General features: G+C 38.5%; 1 protein-coding gene across 1 annotated transcript in view; it reads left to right on the plus strand.

Moving 5' to 3' along the window:
- Nucleotides 1–269: 269 nt before the first annotated feature.
- NETO2 (neuropilin and tolloid like 2) overlaps nucleotides 270–16,546 on the plus strand; it is a 66,563-nt gene continuing 50,286 nt past the window's right edge. The window contains exons 1-5 of the mRNA XM_024752014.1: nucleotides 270–599; nucleotides 673–853; nucleotides 11,245–11,301; nucleotides 14,117–14,257; nucleotides 14,919–15,167. Of these exons, the coding sequence (XP_024607782.1) occupies nucleotides 270–599; nucleotides 673–853; nucleotides 11,245–11,301; nucleotides 14,117–14,257; nucleotides 14,919–15,167 (958 nt within the window). The remainder of the gene's footprint in view (nucleotides 600–672; nucleotides 854–11,244; nucleotides 11,302–14,116; nucleotides 14,258–14,918; nucleotides 15,168–16,546) is intronic.

Genomic DNA, 16,546 nt, shown 5'->3' on the forward strand with positions numbered 1-16,546 from the left:
CTCCCCGGCAGCGAGGCGGTCGATGGGACGGAGCGCCGCGGAGCAGGAGGCGGCGCCCGTCGGGGGGCTGGGGCAGCGCGAGAGCCCGCCTGGAGGCTCGGGCATGGCGGGCCGCAGGACCTGAGTCCTACCCTGCGGGTAGCAACCTGGTGGCGGGCGATGGGGACGGAGCGAGGCTGCCGCCGCGCTGAGCCGTGAACGCCGCGCTTCCGCCGCCGCCTCTTCGTCGCCGCCTTGGCCCCTCGCGAAGCGCCGGGCAGCTCGGGAACATGGCCCTGGAGCAGCTCTGCTCGGTCCTCAAAGGTAAGCGCCCAGAGCTGCGGACGGCGCCCCCTGCGGGCGAAGCCGGCGTCTTCGTGTCCCTGCCCGGCGCCGGGCGTCCGACGCGCCCCTTTGTGTGGCGCGAGCGGATCGCGGAGCCCCCGTTCCCGCCGGGATCGACTCGCTCCGCGAGCGCTTCTCCCCAGCCTTCTGCGTGCCGTGGCGGGGGGAACCGGGGAGCTCAACGGGACGCGGCGGCTCGGCCGGCCCTCCGAGCTGTGCCCTCGCGCCTCTTCCTCGGAATTCCGCACATCGCTTTGCAAAGTTGTGGGGTTTGTGTGAGTGGAGCATAGGCCGCTCTTTTTCAGCATTAGTAACAAAGTCATTCTGAGCAAACAATAAAAACCCCAGCTGAGGCGTCGCGGAGCTGTTCTTGAAAAGCCCCGCGGTGGCGTGCGGCGGAACGGCCTCCCCGCCGGCCGGGTCCCACCTGCTGCGGCCGCGGAGGCTGCGGCACCACTGCGGGCGCCGCTGCTCGGGGCTGTGCCTTGGCGCTTCCCGGGACCTCAGGATACCCTGCCGCCGGTATCTGGTTCTTTATGATTTGTTGTGCCGGGAATTAAAACCGTCGGCTTGCCAAGTACACAAAGCTCCAAAACGTACTACAGCTGTTTTGCATTTTCCAGGAGGTGTTATTTTAGATTAAAATTTATATACATAGATAATTAATATGGTGATAGAAAGTTGTTTCTGAAAATCGGAATGAATAAATCCTGTTTTCGGTCCTCGGAGGAAAAACACCACCACCAATAAAGGGCTTCCCTTTTCCGCTACTGACTTCGATTGAAAACTGAATAGCTGTGTGTTTGTAATGTTATGAAATATTCCCGTTTTTTAAATATTGGATATGGAGTTAAGGCATTGATTAGAGCTTTTCATTGTATCTTGATATTTGTACAGTGAAAAATGTTGGGTTTTTTCCCACTCCATATTAACACTTTTCAAATTTGTTTTACTGGAAAATTCTGTATAATTTTGCTTTAAATTTTAATTTCACAAATTATCTACTGTTAAGATATTCCTAAATTCATAATTGATATTTCAGCAATTTAACTACCCACTGTATACTTATATGTACAGTTCGTGCTAAGGTAACCTAAGACTTTCTATCTGGTGATTGTTTCGCAGTCACCCCATAAATTATTAATGATTTCCTCATTGTATTAAAATTTTATATCTCTGAAATCAATTTCTGTAGTCTTTCCTTTCTGTAACTCTCAATTTATATCGCCATTCCTTGGAAATTAAGATTTTGTTTTACTTTTTCAAAATAAATTCTGTGCATAGTAGGGTTTCTGACAGTGCTCCTTATCTGAATTGCTTCGTTGTCCTCTTTGCCTTAGGGTGTTCAATAATAATGACATTCCATCTGAGTAGCCCCCTCTGGGGAGAAATCACGTAGATCTATTATACAGCTTTACCTGCAGAACTTGAAATTGAGCTGGATAGGACGGAATCTCTGATACTCCTGGAATGGTGAAGGGTTTTGCAGTTTTTCTGCCTTTGCCTTTGTCGTTGGTACACACTGCCCTCTCTGGCCACCGTGGTGAAGCATTTAGTTGTTGCACCTTTCAGGAAAGGATTCTGTGGTTGATGGCAGAGCTACAGTGAAAACAATGTAGTATCTGGCTTTTCTTTTTTTAATTTTACCCAACCTACACTATTTTTACATGCTGGCGTATTTTTAAAAGCTCAAGCTAACTTGTTACTGTTAGGCTTACTAGAGAGAAAGCCAGCTATTTTTAAGTCTTCTAAAGTTTATGTATATGTGCTTATAAATATGGGGAATTGGTCTGGAAAGATTCAAGAAATTAACAAAAGTTGATTCTGAGAAAGGGATCTGGGAGACTGAGAAGCAAGAGTAAAGGGAAGACTTCTGTTTCACTGCACACCCATTTGTATCACTTGATTTTTTTTAAACCAAATGCATTTGTTACCTATATAAACATTGGTGTTTTTAATTTTTAAAAATCACCTTTTAAAAAATATTGGCTTTTCCCAGTGCTACCATTCATTGTGTGCACCAGTGCATGAAAGAGTAGCCCTTAAGTATCCTGTAAGGTGTAAATTGTTTCAACATTGAAGAGGTTCTTATCAGAAGCAGTTATTTAACATTTACATAATTATGGATATTACCTACCAAAAGCCGCCTTTGGAATATTATGGTCAGTTTCTACTAAAACAAATCAGCCATAATGACTGTGTGAAATTTTAAGTAGAAGGTAACTTTAAGATGCCATTGATTCTTTGTTTTACTTCCAGCAGTGAGAACAAAAGGATAACTCTGCTGGGCTTTTAAACCTTTCATATATTGTTAAATCTGAATAATTCACTTTTAACTGTTTATGATCACTCCAGGTCTTATAAAATTTGATTTGCCTTCTATCAAAGTTAAGTATCATAGTCACATGAAAATATTACATTAGTTTTATAAACCCGTTTCTCACTGTTCATATTCATTCTGCACACTCGCTTCGGGAGGATCCTATTAGACGCAGTTACATTTAAATCTGTATAAGCTGTGGTTAAATTTATGGCGTTACACTGCATAACTATCCCTTGGCACTATATTTTAAAAATCTTATCTGAGACTGTGACAAATATTAACTCCTGTCCTTCATCCTTAAGCCTCTTACAAGAAATTAAACCATACAGAAATAAGTACCATAATGAGAAGTTATCCCTTTAATAGGGAAGTTTTTAAACATAGCCTTGGGAAAAATTAACTTTTTGACTTTTTCCCCCCCGAGTTGGAGAAAATATTTTAATACTGACAGTTGAAAAGTTATCTGTGTTTTGAAGCCAAACTCACCTTTTAGGAAAAACATGCAGCCCTGTAATACATGTGCATTACAAAACAAGTTCAAATCAAAGCCATTTTCAGTCCTTTTAGGAATAAGATAGAAAAAAGATAAACTATAAGTAAAGTTCATATCTAAAATTCTAAAAAATAATCCAAGTTCTGCCCTTGGTTACTACCCATTCAGCACAATCTCCTGTCATTTTAAAATTTATGATCCTGCACAGTAATTTTTTTTTTTTTTGCCTGTGGCACGTGGGATCTTAGTTCCCCGACCAGGGATCGAACCCATGCCCCCTGCATTGGGAACGTGGAGTCTTAACCACTGAACCTCCAGGGAAGTCCCTGTTGGTTTTGGGGTTTTCTTACTGTGTCCCTGGGGCCCTTTGAGATCCTAGTTATTGTGGTGTTTGAGTTAGAAAGGGGAATCCTAAAAGGTGATCTAATCCAGTGGGTTTCCAAACTTTCCTTAACAGAACTCCCTCAGAGGAACTCTTATGAGTGGGTACTTAAAAACTAAACAAAGAACAGATAAGAGCAAGGTTGCTCTGATTGCTGAGGGCCCTCACCCTCTCAGTCGCTAATCAGAGTGGCCCCCAAAGAACTAACACTTTTTAGCATCTTTGTTCTCAAAATTACAGGGTGTACTAATCTGAAAGTTCAATTCGTCCAAAATGACATTAAAACATGTTGGTTTAAATATGCCTAGAGTAATGTATTGGAAGTTATAGCCTTAGTGGGTGAGAAGATATCAAATACTCTTCAAAATGTGACCTGGTCGTGTTAAAGTCTGATGGTAGTTGTTGTGGATGTCTGAGGATTCCTGTATAATTAGAACATACAAAACTGCCATCTCAAGAGCATTTGACTAACAAGAAGGTTGTCACATTCTGCAGGAAAGAGAAAGCACTTCTGCAGTTACTCTTTCTTATAAGTGATTGGCAATGTGATTAGCACGTGGAGGGTGGAGTGATCCCAAAGTTCACCAAGATCCATCTTCTTTCTTAACTACAAAGTAAAATGGAGTTTGATTAAATTAGGGTACTTTTCTGTTCTTTGGAACATAGCTAATGGAAAACAAGTTACTACTACCTCAAGTAGTATATGGACTCTAATTGAACTCCATTTTGCTTTCATTATAGAAAATAGGAGCAGGGAGACCAGTTAGGCAGTTCTTAAGTTATGGAGTCTCATGATAGGTTTACCAAACCTTATGTTTACTGCTTAGATGCTAAAAATAGGAAGGCTGAGAAAGAGGTACATTTAATTACTAACAAAGGTAAATTGAGTATTGAGTCAGCTTGAGAAAAGTAAGAGTAGTAGCATATCTGAAAAAGAAAAAAAAATCAATTCTTTTTCTGTCCCCTGATTTATGCTCAAATAAGCTGGGTCATCTCTGTGCCTGCTGTTAACCAAGATGTGTACTTGTTAATTTGTTAGTGGGGCTCTGTACTATATGTTATAGTTACAAAGAAAGTATAATCAGGATTTTGCTTAGTCACTTCATGTATTCATCTAATTTTTGTTGAGTGCTGTTATGGGCCAGCCAGTCTTCTAGTCGCTAGAGATGCATCAGTGGTTCAGAGAGACAAGTCCCTCTTTCTAGTAGGAAGAGACAGATAATAAGCAAGAAAATAGCAGGTAATATAAGTAATAATTAAAATATTACTTGTATAATGAAACAAGATGAAGAAGAAAATGTAGAGCTTCTTTAGCAGTCGGAGAGGCCTCAGAAGACCTGAATAACAGGAAGGAGCCATCCATGCACAGAGAGTCTAGGCAGAAGGAATAACTAGTCCCTATGGCTAGAATTAGCTTGGTGTGTTAAAGTAATGGGAAGAAGAGCTGTGTAGCCATAGATGGTCAGGTGCCACACCACATAGGACCTCTGAAGTCAGAATAAGGAGTATGGATTTATTCTAGATGTAATGGGACTCTGTTGGAAGATTTTATGAAAGGCTGTGATGTGATCTGATTTATGTTTTGAAAGGATCTCTGGCTGCCGGGGACAGAGTAGGCTATAGGGGACTATGGCAGAAATAGCCAGTTTTCTTCCAGTATCCATTTTACCTTTCAGTGATTCTCTGAATTTTAACTAAGCACACAATCACCCAAAATAAATACTAGATTTTCCAGCTTTCCTTAGGATTAAGTGTGGCCATGTGACTAAATAAGGCTGACCAGTTAGATGTGGGTTCAACTTCGGGGAAGTGGTGGTATATCTGTTGTTCAGTTAAAATTTTTATTTTGAGATCATTGTGGATTCTGGGCAAAAGTTTTTAAAGGAAGGAGGAATGCCCTGTGTCATTTCTTCATTCTTGCTGACTGTAATGCAGACATGGTAGCTGTAAAGAAGATATGGAACCTGGCACTCTAGCATCTATATTGGACCATAAGATGAGCCTGGAAATGAAAGTCACGCACAACTGAGCAATAAGACAGAAGGAGCTTAGGTCCCTAGTAATGGTATAGCCACCACTCTAGCCCTTTACTACTTACCTGCACAGTTTGTTTACTTGTCAGAGAAATATACTCTATCTTGTTTAAACTACTAGTTTGGGTTTTTTATTACTCATGCCAGACCTTATGCTAACATAATAGGAGTGTGCAAAATCAGTGAAAGAAACAAAACCATACAGAGATAGAGAGTTACAGAAGTGAAAAGTATGAATGCTGTCTAGTAAAATTAATCTTGGGAGAGTTCCTAGAAAAAGCAGGTTTTTAGCAGTGTGAACATTATTTTGTAGAAGCAGAGGGAGGTCCGTGGCAAGTGCAGATGTTCAGAAACAAGAGATATTTGTAGGGACATAATGAGAATACACACACGTATACATACATATATGTAGTAGAGCATTCACCAACATTTCCAAAATCAACTCGTCAACTCCTTGTGCCCACCCTGTGCCCCGCCCCATCCATCTTGGCCCACACATGCTCCTACTGTCACCAAAGGAGAAAACAGGCAACTTCTTTGTTTCTTTCAGTGTACTGTCACTCTCCTGTTGTAGTGGTCTTCAAAGTGTGCCAGGGCCAACAGCTTCAGCATCACTAGGGAATTTGTTAAAATGCAAGTTTTCAAGCCCCACCCCAGACCTACTGGATCAAAATCTCTGGAAGTAACCCCCCACCAAGTCTATTTTAACAAGCCCTCCAGATGAACGCGATGCACACTAAAGTTTGAGAACTACTGTCCCAATGATTCATTTCTCAAGTCTGGCAGAACTGCTGAGTAGGATTTGTACATTTTTAAGCCTTGATATATATTACCAGATTAACCTCCCAAAAGCTGTGCCAGTTTACAATCCAGTGTCAGAATAAGTCAGTTTCCTATATCCTGACCAACACTAGAATCTACATTCTTTTTAATATTAGTAAGGCAGAATTTCTGCATTTTTTTGGGCACATTTTCCTGGTGGCATAATCTTTTATCCCATCTGTTTGTAGTTTTTATTTATGTTCCTGTCTTTTGTAAATGAAGGTGTTCTCCCAAAAGTATAAATATAATGTTTTTCTCAATCTGCTATTTATTTTCCTACTTATTGATAGCTTGAAGTAGGGACCTACTTTTTTTTTTCCAAATAATTAACAAGTTATCCCAGAACCATTTATTAAAACTGTCTTCTCACCAAGTGTTTCAAATATCACATATATTTTAATAAATTCTGGGATATGTATGTCTGTTTCTGAGCTTTTCCTCTTCCATTTTCTTATCTAAAGGCCCCTTGAGAATAAGGACCATGTCTTCTTGGTTCATTGTAGTTCCAGGGACTGACTCACTGCCTGAAATACAGTGGACGCTAGTAATGTTTGTTGACAGATCATCTATTTCTTCCTCTACCGTGGCTACATTTTATAATTACTGTAGCTTTATAGTAAGTATATTATTTTTATGTATTTTAGTCTTTTATTTTTATATTTTCCTTGGCCACTATAAAAAAGTATTTAAGATGACCATCAGAAGCATTTTAAGTACCAAAAAAACACACTAAGATTTTTATTAAAACATCATTAATATTGTATGACTTACTGGGAAGAAATGTTACTTTTACATTGTTTTATTATCCAAAACATATTCTCCATTGTATTAAATTTATTTACTTACTTGTTTGTTTAATTTATTTTGGTCTTACTCTCTTCCTTTAATAGGTGTAATCATTTTCCAAGTAATTCTCTTGGGACTTCTAGGTTTTAAAATAACATTGTCTATAAATAATAATTTTGTCTCCTTTCCAGTATTTATTGCATTGGCCAGAGTTGCCACTATTAAGTAACAGTGGAAAGAATAAACCTGACCTTGATTTTTAGTTGATTGGAAAGTACGGCCTTAAACTGGAAGGTCTGGGGACAGGATCGCAGTAGAGAACTCTGATAACCATGATTCAGGGTTAAAAGGAGTAGCTTGGAGGATTTGTATTTAATACCTTGAATAGCACCTGTCTTTATCATTTAAGCCTTCATTTTTAAGTCAGATCTGTACACTGGTTATTAAACTACACTACATTAAACTCCAGAACCAGAGGTGAGGTCATAAGTGGTGGACAGTACCTTTTTCCAAGCATCAGATCACAAGCGGTTCTCTGCATAACCAAACTCTGTGGTTGTGGAGTTTAGAATTTTTATTTTGGCATGGATTTCTGCCTTAAAGAATTAGTGCCTTCCTGGGTACGTTGTCTTTGAATTCAAAGTGTGAGGTATCTCTGGATTTGAGAAATTATTGATCCTTTTGGTAAGAGAAAGAAGGGAACAAGTGGCACATAGATTGGGGTTAAGGACAGAACAGAGCACAACAGCACTGCTTCATGTACTAGATAATTCCAATGTTTGGCATCAGTAGAGTTTGTTTTACTGTCTCAGCCTGATTATAGCAAGCAGCTTACAAAGATCCTGTTATACAACTAAGCGAAAACTGTTTCTTATGATACCGAATTTAGAATGATTAATAGTCACTACTATATCACCACAGCTATCACTAAATATTTCTGTCCCTAACTGTTGTGCAAATTTGCCTTATTTATATATCATTTTTTAAAATTCAGTGGCAGCAGTTCATTTGGTTGATAAGAGTTGTGAATAGCTGTTTTAAACATTTGGCAGGGGGAAATTGTGAGCAACACCCTAAATAAAGTAGAGAAGATTAATAGGGTTATTTGGTCTTGTAATTTTATTTTTAATGTGGTTTTTTCTACCTCAGTTGTATATTCTGTGCAAATTCCATAAATCAAGTGTTTTACAAAGCCAAATTTTTATTAGTCATTATGTAGAATAATTTTCTAGGCACAATTCATCTTTTTACCATAGTTTTACTGTTGCTCTCCTGGTTTCAGTTTGTTGATTTCTTACTTTCCCTTTCTGCCTGATTTTGTATTACTTGCTTAAATACTGTGAATTATAAATTTAAAAATTGGTAAATTGTTACGCCCGTGAATCAGGAGGAAAGGTATAATCACAAAATTTTGACCAGTTCTGTATCACCTGACTGGGATGATATGCCTTGGGGAATAGTGTCCTCTATCAAGATACATTGGTACAGATAGTTGTCATATTTGCTGAATTGTCAAATATCTAACGTTACCCTAGATTTTTGTTGTTGTTGTTGTTGTTTTTGCGGTATGCGGGCCTCTCACTGTTGTGGCCTCTCCCGTTGCAGAGCACAGGCAGTTTTTCTTTTCTTTTTTTTTAATGTATTTTATTTATTTTTATTTTTGGCTGTGTTGGGTCTTCATTGCTGCGGGCAGGCTTTCTCTAGTTGTGACGGGCGGGGGCTACTCTTTGTTGCGGTGCGTGGGCTTCTCATTGCTGTGGCTTCTCTTGTTGCAGAGCATGGGCTCTAGATGCGCAGGCTTCAGTAGTTGTGGCTTGTAGGCTCAGTAGTTATGGCTCACAGGCTCCAGAGCGCAGGCTCAGTAGTTGTGGCACACGGGCTTAGTTGCTCCACGTCATGTAGGATCTTCCTGAACCAGGGCTCGAACCCGTGTCCCCTGTACTAGCAGGTGGATTCCCAACCACTGCGCCACCAGAGAAGGCCCTAGTTTTTCTTTTTGATCAGAAATCTTCTGGGTTTTTTGTTTTTTAAAAACGGTTCAAAATCCATTCCTCTAACTCTGATCCAGTGCCAGGATGTTAAGAGTTTGAAGGAAGGATTGTTCCTACATAGCATGAGATCTTCAACACTGCCAGCAACCAAAGAAAGGGAGGGGAAATTAAAGTTGTTGAGAGAAGACAGAGGAAACAAAGGTCAACAAGGATATGGGAAACCAAAGATGAAGATGTATGATTAGATTATAAGATGTAAACAGCGTAAGATGACAAGAACTCTTTGTATGTTGGTGACTTTGGGTAGTAGATGCTGGGTACATGCTACTGAGTGAACAATGGCTTGACCATCTACCAGTCACTTAATAGCAATCTCTTCAGTGCCTCCATCTCCCTCACCCCTAGACATCCTTTAAGTCACCAATTGCAGTTGACTCTATATCTGAATCATGTTATAAATATCTCCTCCTTCCCATTTACACTACCACTGCTCTGCTTCAAGACCGTATCATCTTTGCTTCCTAAATGACCTCTCTTTTTAAAAATTTAGACTCCACACAGCCATCAAGATTAGTGGTCTGAAACACAGATGTGATAATGTCACTCTCTAGTTTAAAAACTCACAGTGATTTCTCCTTGTAGTCAAAGGTCCAGACTCTTTAGCATGGTATTCAAGGCTTTTTACAGTTGGATCTCATCCTACTATTTCTAACCTGATGTACCGCTTTCCCCTCCACATGCTAACTGTACTATTGTACTCAGAATTTCACTAATATCGCCTATAGATAAGTGCTCATGGCTCCATGTTTTTGTCTAAGCTGTTTCTTTCTCCCTCTCCTGGGTAGAAGTTCTATCCAGTCCCACTAGAACATACCTTTTTTTTCTAAAGCTTTCCTCTATTCCTCTTAACCCCCAGCTGAAATGAATGGTTCCCTTTTCTGCTTCAATTGTGCTTTCTGTTATGACCCCTGTTAAACTCCTTTCACCTTGTATTGTGGATTGTCTTTGACAATAGGTTGACTCCTTAAGGATGGCAGTTTGTCCTAAAATCTGTCATTTATTTAGCAGAATGCCTGGCACATATAAAGGGCTTTGTGCAATGTGCATCACCTCATTTAATCTTCGCAACAACCTTGTGATGTTGGTGTTATTAGCACAACATCCCCGTTTTACAAATAAGTAAACTGAGTTGGAAAGGCCTCACAGCTGGTACAGAGCAAAACTTGAACCCCAACCTGGATCCACCAAACTCCTGAAGTCCATTCTCTTTTAACTGTTTTGCTGTATTTCTCCCCTGCCTCAATATGTGTATCCTCGGTGCCTGGTATCCAGTAGGTACTCTGTATGTGCTTGCTGAACGAATGAATAATAAAAACTCCAGTTTACACAGGAGGCTGATAGTGTGGTTTCCATTGAAAGGGAGAGTAAAAGATATCAGTGCATCATTCTTAAAAATAACATGTTATCTTCAAAACACAAACATATACAAAACAATATATTGTTCATTGGGTATCAGAAATGTTAAACTTGGGGGCGAGGGGTGGGGAGAAGCTCCATTTTCTAAATAATGCTAGCTTTCGTAATGCAGGACACGGCGCTGTACCGCACAGCTATAGAGTGTCTTAAATTGATTTCTAGGAAACTGCTGCCCCCTTACTTCTGTCTTTATTATGAGTGTTCTCACAAGTCAAATAATCTAATTGAACTTTTACTGGCATAATACATTGCAAAGCTAGCCATTATGCATGTAAAGTCTTTGAGGAGACAGTAAAATAAATACAGGATAATTGGCGTCAGCTTAGTTTGTTGTTAAAAAAAAAGTATGTGTTTTTTAATCCATCATAAATTGAAAATGTACTATTAGTGCTTGTATAAATGAGTATAATACCAATTATATTTTTTCTTGGGTTCTCTTAAGTGTCAAATAGTAACTCAACATAACATTTAACACTTAAAAATCTTGAGAGTGAATGTTAGTAAGAAATAGGGAGTTTTAGTTCATCTTTTTTGTCACCTGATTTTTCTTATAAACTTGGTAAAATCTAATGTAGATTCAACTTTTTAACTTCTCTTCTCTTTTATTTCTCTAGTGTTGTTAATAACAATACTTGTAGTGGAAGGGATTGCTGTGGCCCAAAAGACCCAAGGTAAAAGACCTTACAGTGCTAATTTACTGCATGTTCAGGACAGTGGGATGGCTTATTTGGAAGAATTTCAACTTTTGAATACTATTTCCATAATCCCTCTGGGGTGTTCCAGTGACCTAAGGCTTTCCATCAACCTGTCAGCCTCAGTTCGGCTAGGTTCAGCTGCAGTTAGCTAGAGTAAATTGTTAACATAAAGTCTTGCATTGATAAATTTAAAAAATTGGCATAACTAGTGACTCCTAGAACACTATGGATTATGTCCAAAAATCAAATGAGATTCATGCTTTATCACTAAGCAAAAATAAAAATCCCTTTTTCCAGTGTAGACAAATGAAACGTTTCCATCAATAGCTTATTCAAAGCCCTGGGGACCTGTTCTAATTGTCCTTGTTTATGAAAGAGGATTAGCTAGTGTGAGTTTTGAGCCAGATATTCATGTCAGAGTTTAGTACATTTCCGAAATAACCTGACTTATTTTTATTTTCATCAAAGTTATACATACACATGACAAAAGTCAAAGCATTCTAAAAAGTTAATTAGGAAAAATCAGTCCCCCAGCCTATCACCCCATTTCTCCATGGAGATAGCCACTCTTAGCTAATTCTTTTGGTATTTTCCTGCATACTTCTATTCTTCTATACTTCTATACTTCTATATACCATACAGCTCTTCTTGGTTATTTCAGTTTCAGGTAGTAGAAAATAATTTTCCCACCATGTGGGATGAGAATTGATCTGTTTCATGCACCTCCTCTTCACCACCTACCACATACAAGTGTTCTTTTAACTTTGTGCCACAGCACCCGCATCAGTATTGTTATAATTCTGGTTACATCTCTTCAGGGTTTACGTCAAGTCACCCGTTGGGCTTTTTCAATATGAAAATTTTGTCTTTGGATGTAGGAAATTTTTCTTTCCCTTTTTTCTTGTTTAATTTTTAAAATTCCCTTTTCTCCATTTTTCTCTCTTCTGTCTTCAAGGAACTCTTATTATTAAGTTACTTTTTAAAAAAATCTTTTCTGTTTTCCATTTCTCTTTTAACTGTTTTCTTCTCAGTAGTCTACACTGAGACTTCCTCAACTTTATCTGCTAAACCAAGAATTGGAAAACTTTTTTCTATAAAGGGCCAGATAGTAATCATTTAAGGTTTTGAAGACCTTTGTAGTCGAAGGAGCACCTATTCAGATCTGCAGTTGCAGGGTGAAAACAGCCATAGACAGTACAGTACGCATGGGTACAGTATGAATGGGCATAGATATAGTCCAGTGAGCTTGATTTACAATAACAGGCAGCAGGCCAGATTTGGTCCAGGGCCATAGTTTATGGACCTCTGCTCCAAACGTGATATTTTTTCATTTCTTCTATTTTTAAAAGCTTTCATTTGTTTTCTAAATGTTCTGTTTTTTAGAGTATGCCTTGTTCTTGTCTTATCGATATACATTTGACCCTTGAACAATGCAGGGGTGAGCGGTGTCGATCCCCACATAGTCAAAACCTGCCTCTGTATTCGCGGTTCCGCATCCTCACATTCAGCTGACTGCAGACCAAGTAGAGAGCGCACCCACGCGGTTCAATCCCATGTTGTTCAAGGGTCAACTGTACTCTCTTGTTCTCTGAGGAGATTAAATGATCGTTTTGTTTAGTGCTTTTTTTTAATATTCTATAATCTTTGTATCCTCAGAGTTGCTTTTTTGTTTGTTTTTAATCTGTTTTTCATATTAGAGGCTTTCCTCAAATGTCTGGTGCTCCTTGCATGCCTTTCATAGTTATGAGAGGAGCATGCAGATCTTCTCGTTAGCTGTCTGCAAGTGTAGACAGGGCTTCTTTACTGCCACCCTCCCTGGTGAGTGACCAAGTCCACATCCTTGAGTCTTTTTCTTTGGGCTTATTAGATTCCCCAGAAAAGATTAAGATTCCATTTCCTGCTTAGAGGCTCTACATCTGATCAAGAGGCCTTTGGGAAGTTGAGTGGGGGAAGAGACGGGAGGTGTGGTTCAGCATGTTAACATTCACCTCATCTCCCTGTTTTCAGGTTGGTATTTTTACCCTCAGCTGTGCCTGGTGTCCCCTGGTCCAGCAACCCTGTTGTACCTTCTCCAAAGAAATAGTCTCATTTTCTGATATGGTGATAGAGCAGCAGCTACTTAGATTTGTGGAGTAGGGGAGGGTATTAGAAATCAGATTGATTCCAAAGAGACTTTTAACCAAGCCTCATGTTTTTAAAAAGCCCAGCTTCACCACCTCCTCGCCCACTGCCAGAGATACCTAGTGCTGCCAGTTGTTATTATTGCATCCACCTCTTTGTACTTATGGGTTTACGCCCTTAAAAAAATTGTTTACTGTCGTTTAAGTGGACTTTGAAAAAGGAGCAGAGCCAAATGCATGTGTTCAATCTACAACCTTTAACTAAAATAAAATCCCTTGGTAATCTTTGAATCTTATTTGACTTCGTGCTAAACTAAATGTAGAGGTACCACACCAGAGATAAATTCCTGGGGTCCTTTTATTTTTATGTCAGAATTGAATTTTATAGAGTTTTACTGATATATCAGATTCTCCCACATGGTTTTGCCCTTGTAAAATCTACGCATTTTATTTCCCCGTTCTTATACATGGCAAACTTGTCCTCTAGAGCAAATGCTTCTAGCCAGCACAGCATACCATCTTCACCTTCATCTCACTTCTATATTCAATTTGTTATGCTGAATTTGTCAGTGGTTCTTAAAAATTATATATATGTATGTGTAACAGAGTGGGCAGTTGTTTGGGGAAGCTGTGGGGGGAACTATAAGTGATGTTTTACATGTTTCCCTAAGATGGACAAAATATTGGAATCAAGCACATTCCTGCAACCCAGTGTGGCATTTGGGTTCGAACCAGCAATGGAGGTCATTTTGCTTCACCAAATTATCCTGACTCATATCCACCAAACAAGGAATGTATCTACATTTTGGAAGGTATTTGACCAATTTCTGTCTTTCGTTGGATGAATTTTTACTTATTGTAAAACTAAATATATTGGTTAAGTGCCCTGGTTAAACCAGTTTGAACAAAATTTAAATATGTATTTTAATTAAACTGTAGTCATTATAAATATTTCTTAATACTGACATTAAGAAAATAATGGTTGAAATTTTATAGGAATTTTGGATCTCCTAAAATATAATTTAACTAGATGCATCAGTATATAGGAGAAACTTCTCTGATAAGAAACCTAAGCTTACTGGTATCTCTTATTAGCCTTTCTGCAAATTTATGTCCATAGTTACATTATATGTTTCTTTCATTTCTTCTGTTTTTCTATTCATCATGGTACATTGTATCTCATGAACTAAGCATTAGCTTCTCAACTCTAATTTTAATCAATTAAGTACATTCAATTTAATAAATAACATATGCCAAAGGGAAAGATTACTATAGTTCTACGGAGTAGCATTATTATTATATTATTAATATACAATGTAACATTTATCATGAATTTTATATATAACAGTTCTCATTATGATCCTCATCTATGAAACAGTAGCAGAGCAGTTGTTGTGCTTTTCTCACTTGTGTCAGGCCATTTTTACTTTTTCTTGTTTGCGTTGCCCTAATTTGCTTACTCTTATTTTCTAGCTGCTCCACGTCAAAGAATAGAGTTGACCTTTGATGAACATTATTATATAGAACCATCATTTGAATGTCGGTTTGATAACTTGGAAGTTCGAGATGGGCCGTTTGGTTTCTCTCCACTTGTAGATCGTTACTGTGGTGTGAAAAGCCCTCCATTAATTAGATCAACAGGGAGATTCATGTGGATTAAGTTCAGTTCTGATGAAGAACTTGAAGGACTAGGATTTCGAGCAAAATATTCGTTTATTCCAGGTAAAGAAGTTATTGTTTCAGTGGCTAGGTCTCACTCTGGTTTTAGAATCTTAAGGCTAGAAAAGAGATAATTCAGTCAAGGTAATCAAATCAAGGCTTTAAAGAAGTTAGAAAGGTCAAAGGGAAATCAGTCCATGAATAAATAAAAACTTAACAAAAAATTAGAAATAAAACTATGTCACTTGAATTTTGAAGTATATCATAGATGGTGTCTCATTATTTCTTAGATTTCTATATGTTTTATAGCATATATCAAATGCCAAAGATATCACAAATAAATACATTTAAAAAATAATTCAACAAATTGTCTTATTTTCATGATCTATACCAAAAATTATTTTGGCAGGTTTTTTCCATTGGAAAGATTCAATTACTCATTTGAATAAACAGTCTCTAGAAAATACTGAGGAATAGAAAGAATAGCACTCTGCACTTGGAGGCAAAAGATCTGGGTGTGAATCCTTTCTCTGCCACCTACTAGCTATAAAATTTACTATTAAGCACAGAGCTGTGCCTAAGAGTTGCTGTTGCTAAGATGGGAATATCTTCCTGAGGCCACCATAACTAATTCCCAGAAACTTGGCAGCTGAAGACAACAGTAGTTTATTTTCTCAGAGTTCTGGAGGCCAGAATCCAGCAGGGTCATGTTCCCTGTGGGAACTCCAGGGGAGAATCCATTCCTAGCCTCTTGCAGCTTCTTGTGGCTGCCCCAGCATTCCTGGACGTGTGGCCTCATCACTCCAATCTCTGCCTCCATCTTCACATCCCCTGTCTTCTCAGAATCCTTAGCTTAATCACATCCTTTGCCTTAAAATGTAATATTCACTTTTTTTAATCTTATAAGGTAGTATTCATAGGTTATGATGATTAGGATGTGGACATATATTTGGGTGGTGGGAGAGCACGCCCACCTATCAGCATACTCTATCTTACCTACCACACGGTTATGTGGGAACACTTTATAGTCCTCAAAGCCTGTCTTCTGTAAAGATATGCATATCCCTAATGTGACAGCACAAAGATACACTAGTTATTGCTCCTGTCTTCCAAGAGTTTACAAACTTAATAAGATGAAAAAGTAACTTAAAATTATATAATCTTTTTGCTTTTATTTATGTTTTCGTGCAAGAAATTTGCTAACTTAAAAAAATTAAATCATATCCAAATGAAAATATCCATAACCTTATCACCCTGTAAATAAAAAACCGGTATTAACAATATGGTGTGTATCCCTTCAGATGTTTTTCTATATCTGTTTATTTTGTTTATTTTCTATAACAGAGATCACGCTGTTCTTTCAGCTAGATTACCAGCTTTTTTGCCTGAACAATGTAGTCACCTTTTTTTTCCCTGTTAGTAAATGTGTCAATGGTATTTTT

This window comes from Neophocaena asiaeorientalis, unplaced genomic scaffold (genome assembly GCF_003031525.2).
Source record: "Neophocaena asiaeorientalis asiaeorientalis breed wild unplaced genomic scaffold, Neophocaena_asiaeorientalis_V1.1 scaffold331, whole genome shotgun sequence".
Taxonomy (NCBI): domain Eukaryota; kingdom Metazoa; phylum Chordata; class Mammalia; order Artiodactyla; family Phocoenidae; genus Neophocaena; species Neophocaena asiaeorientalis.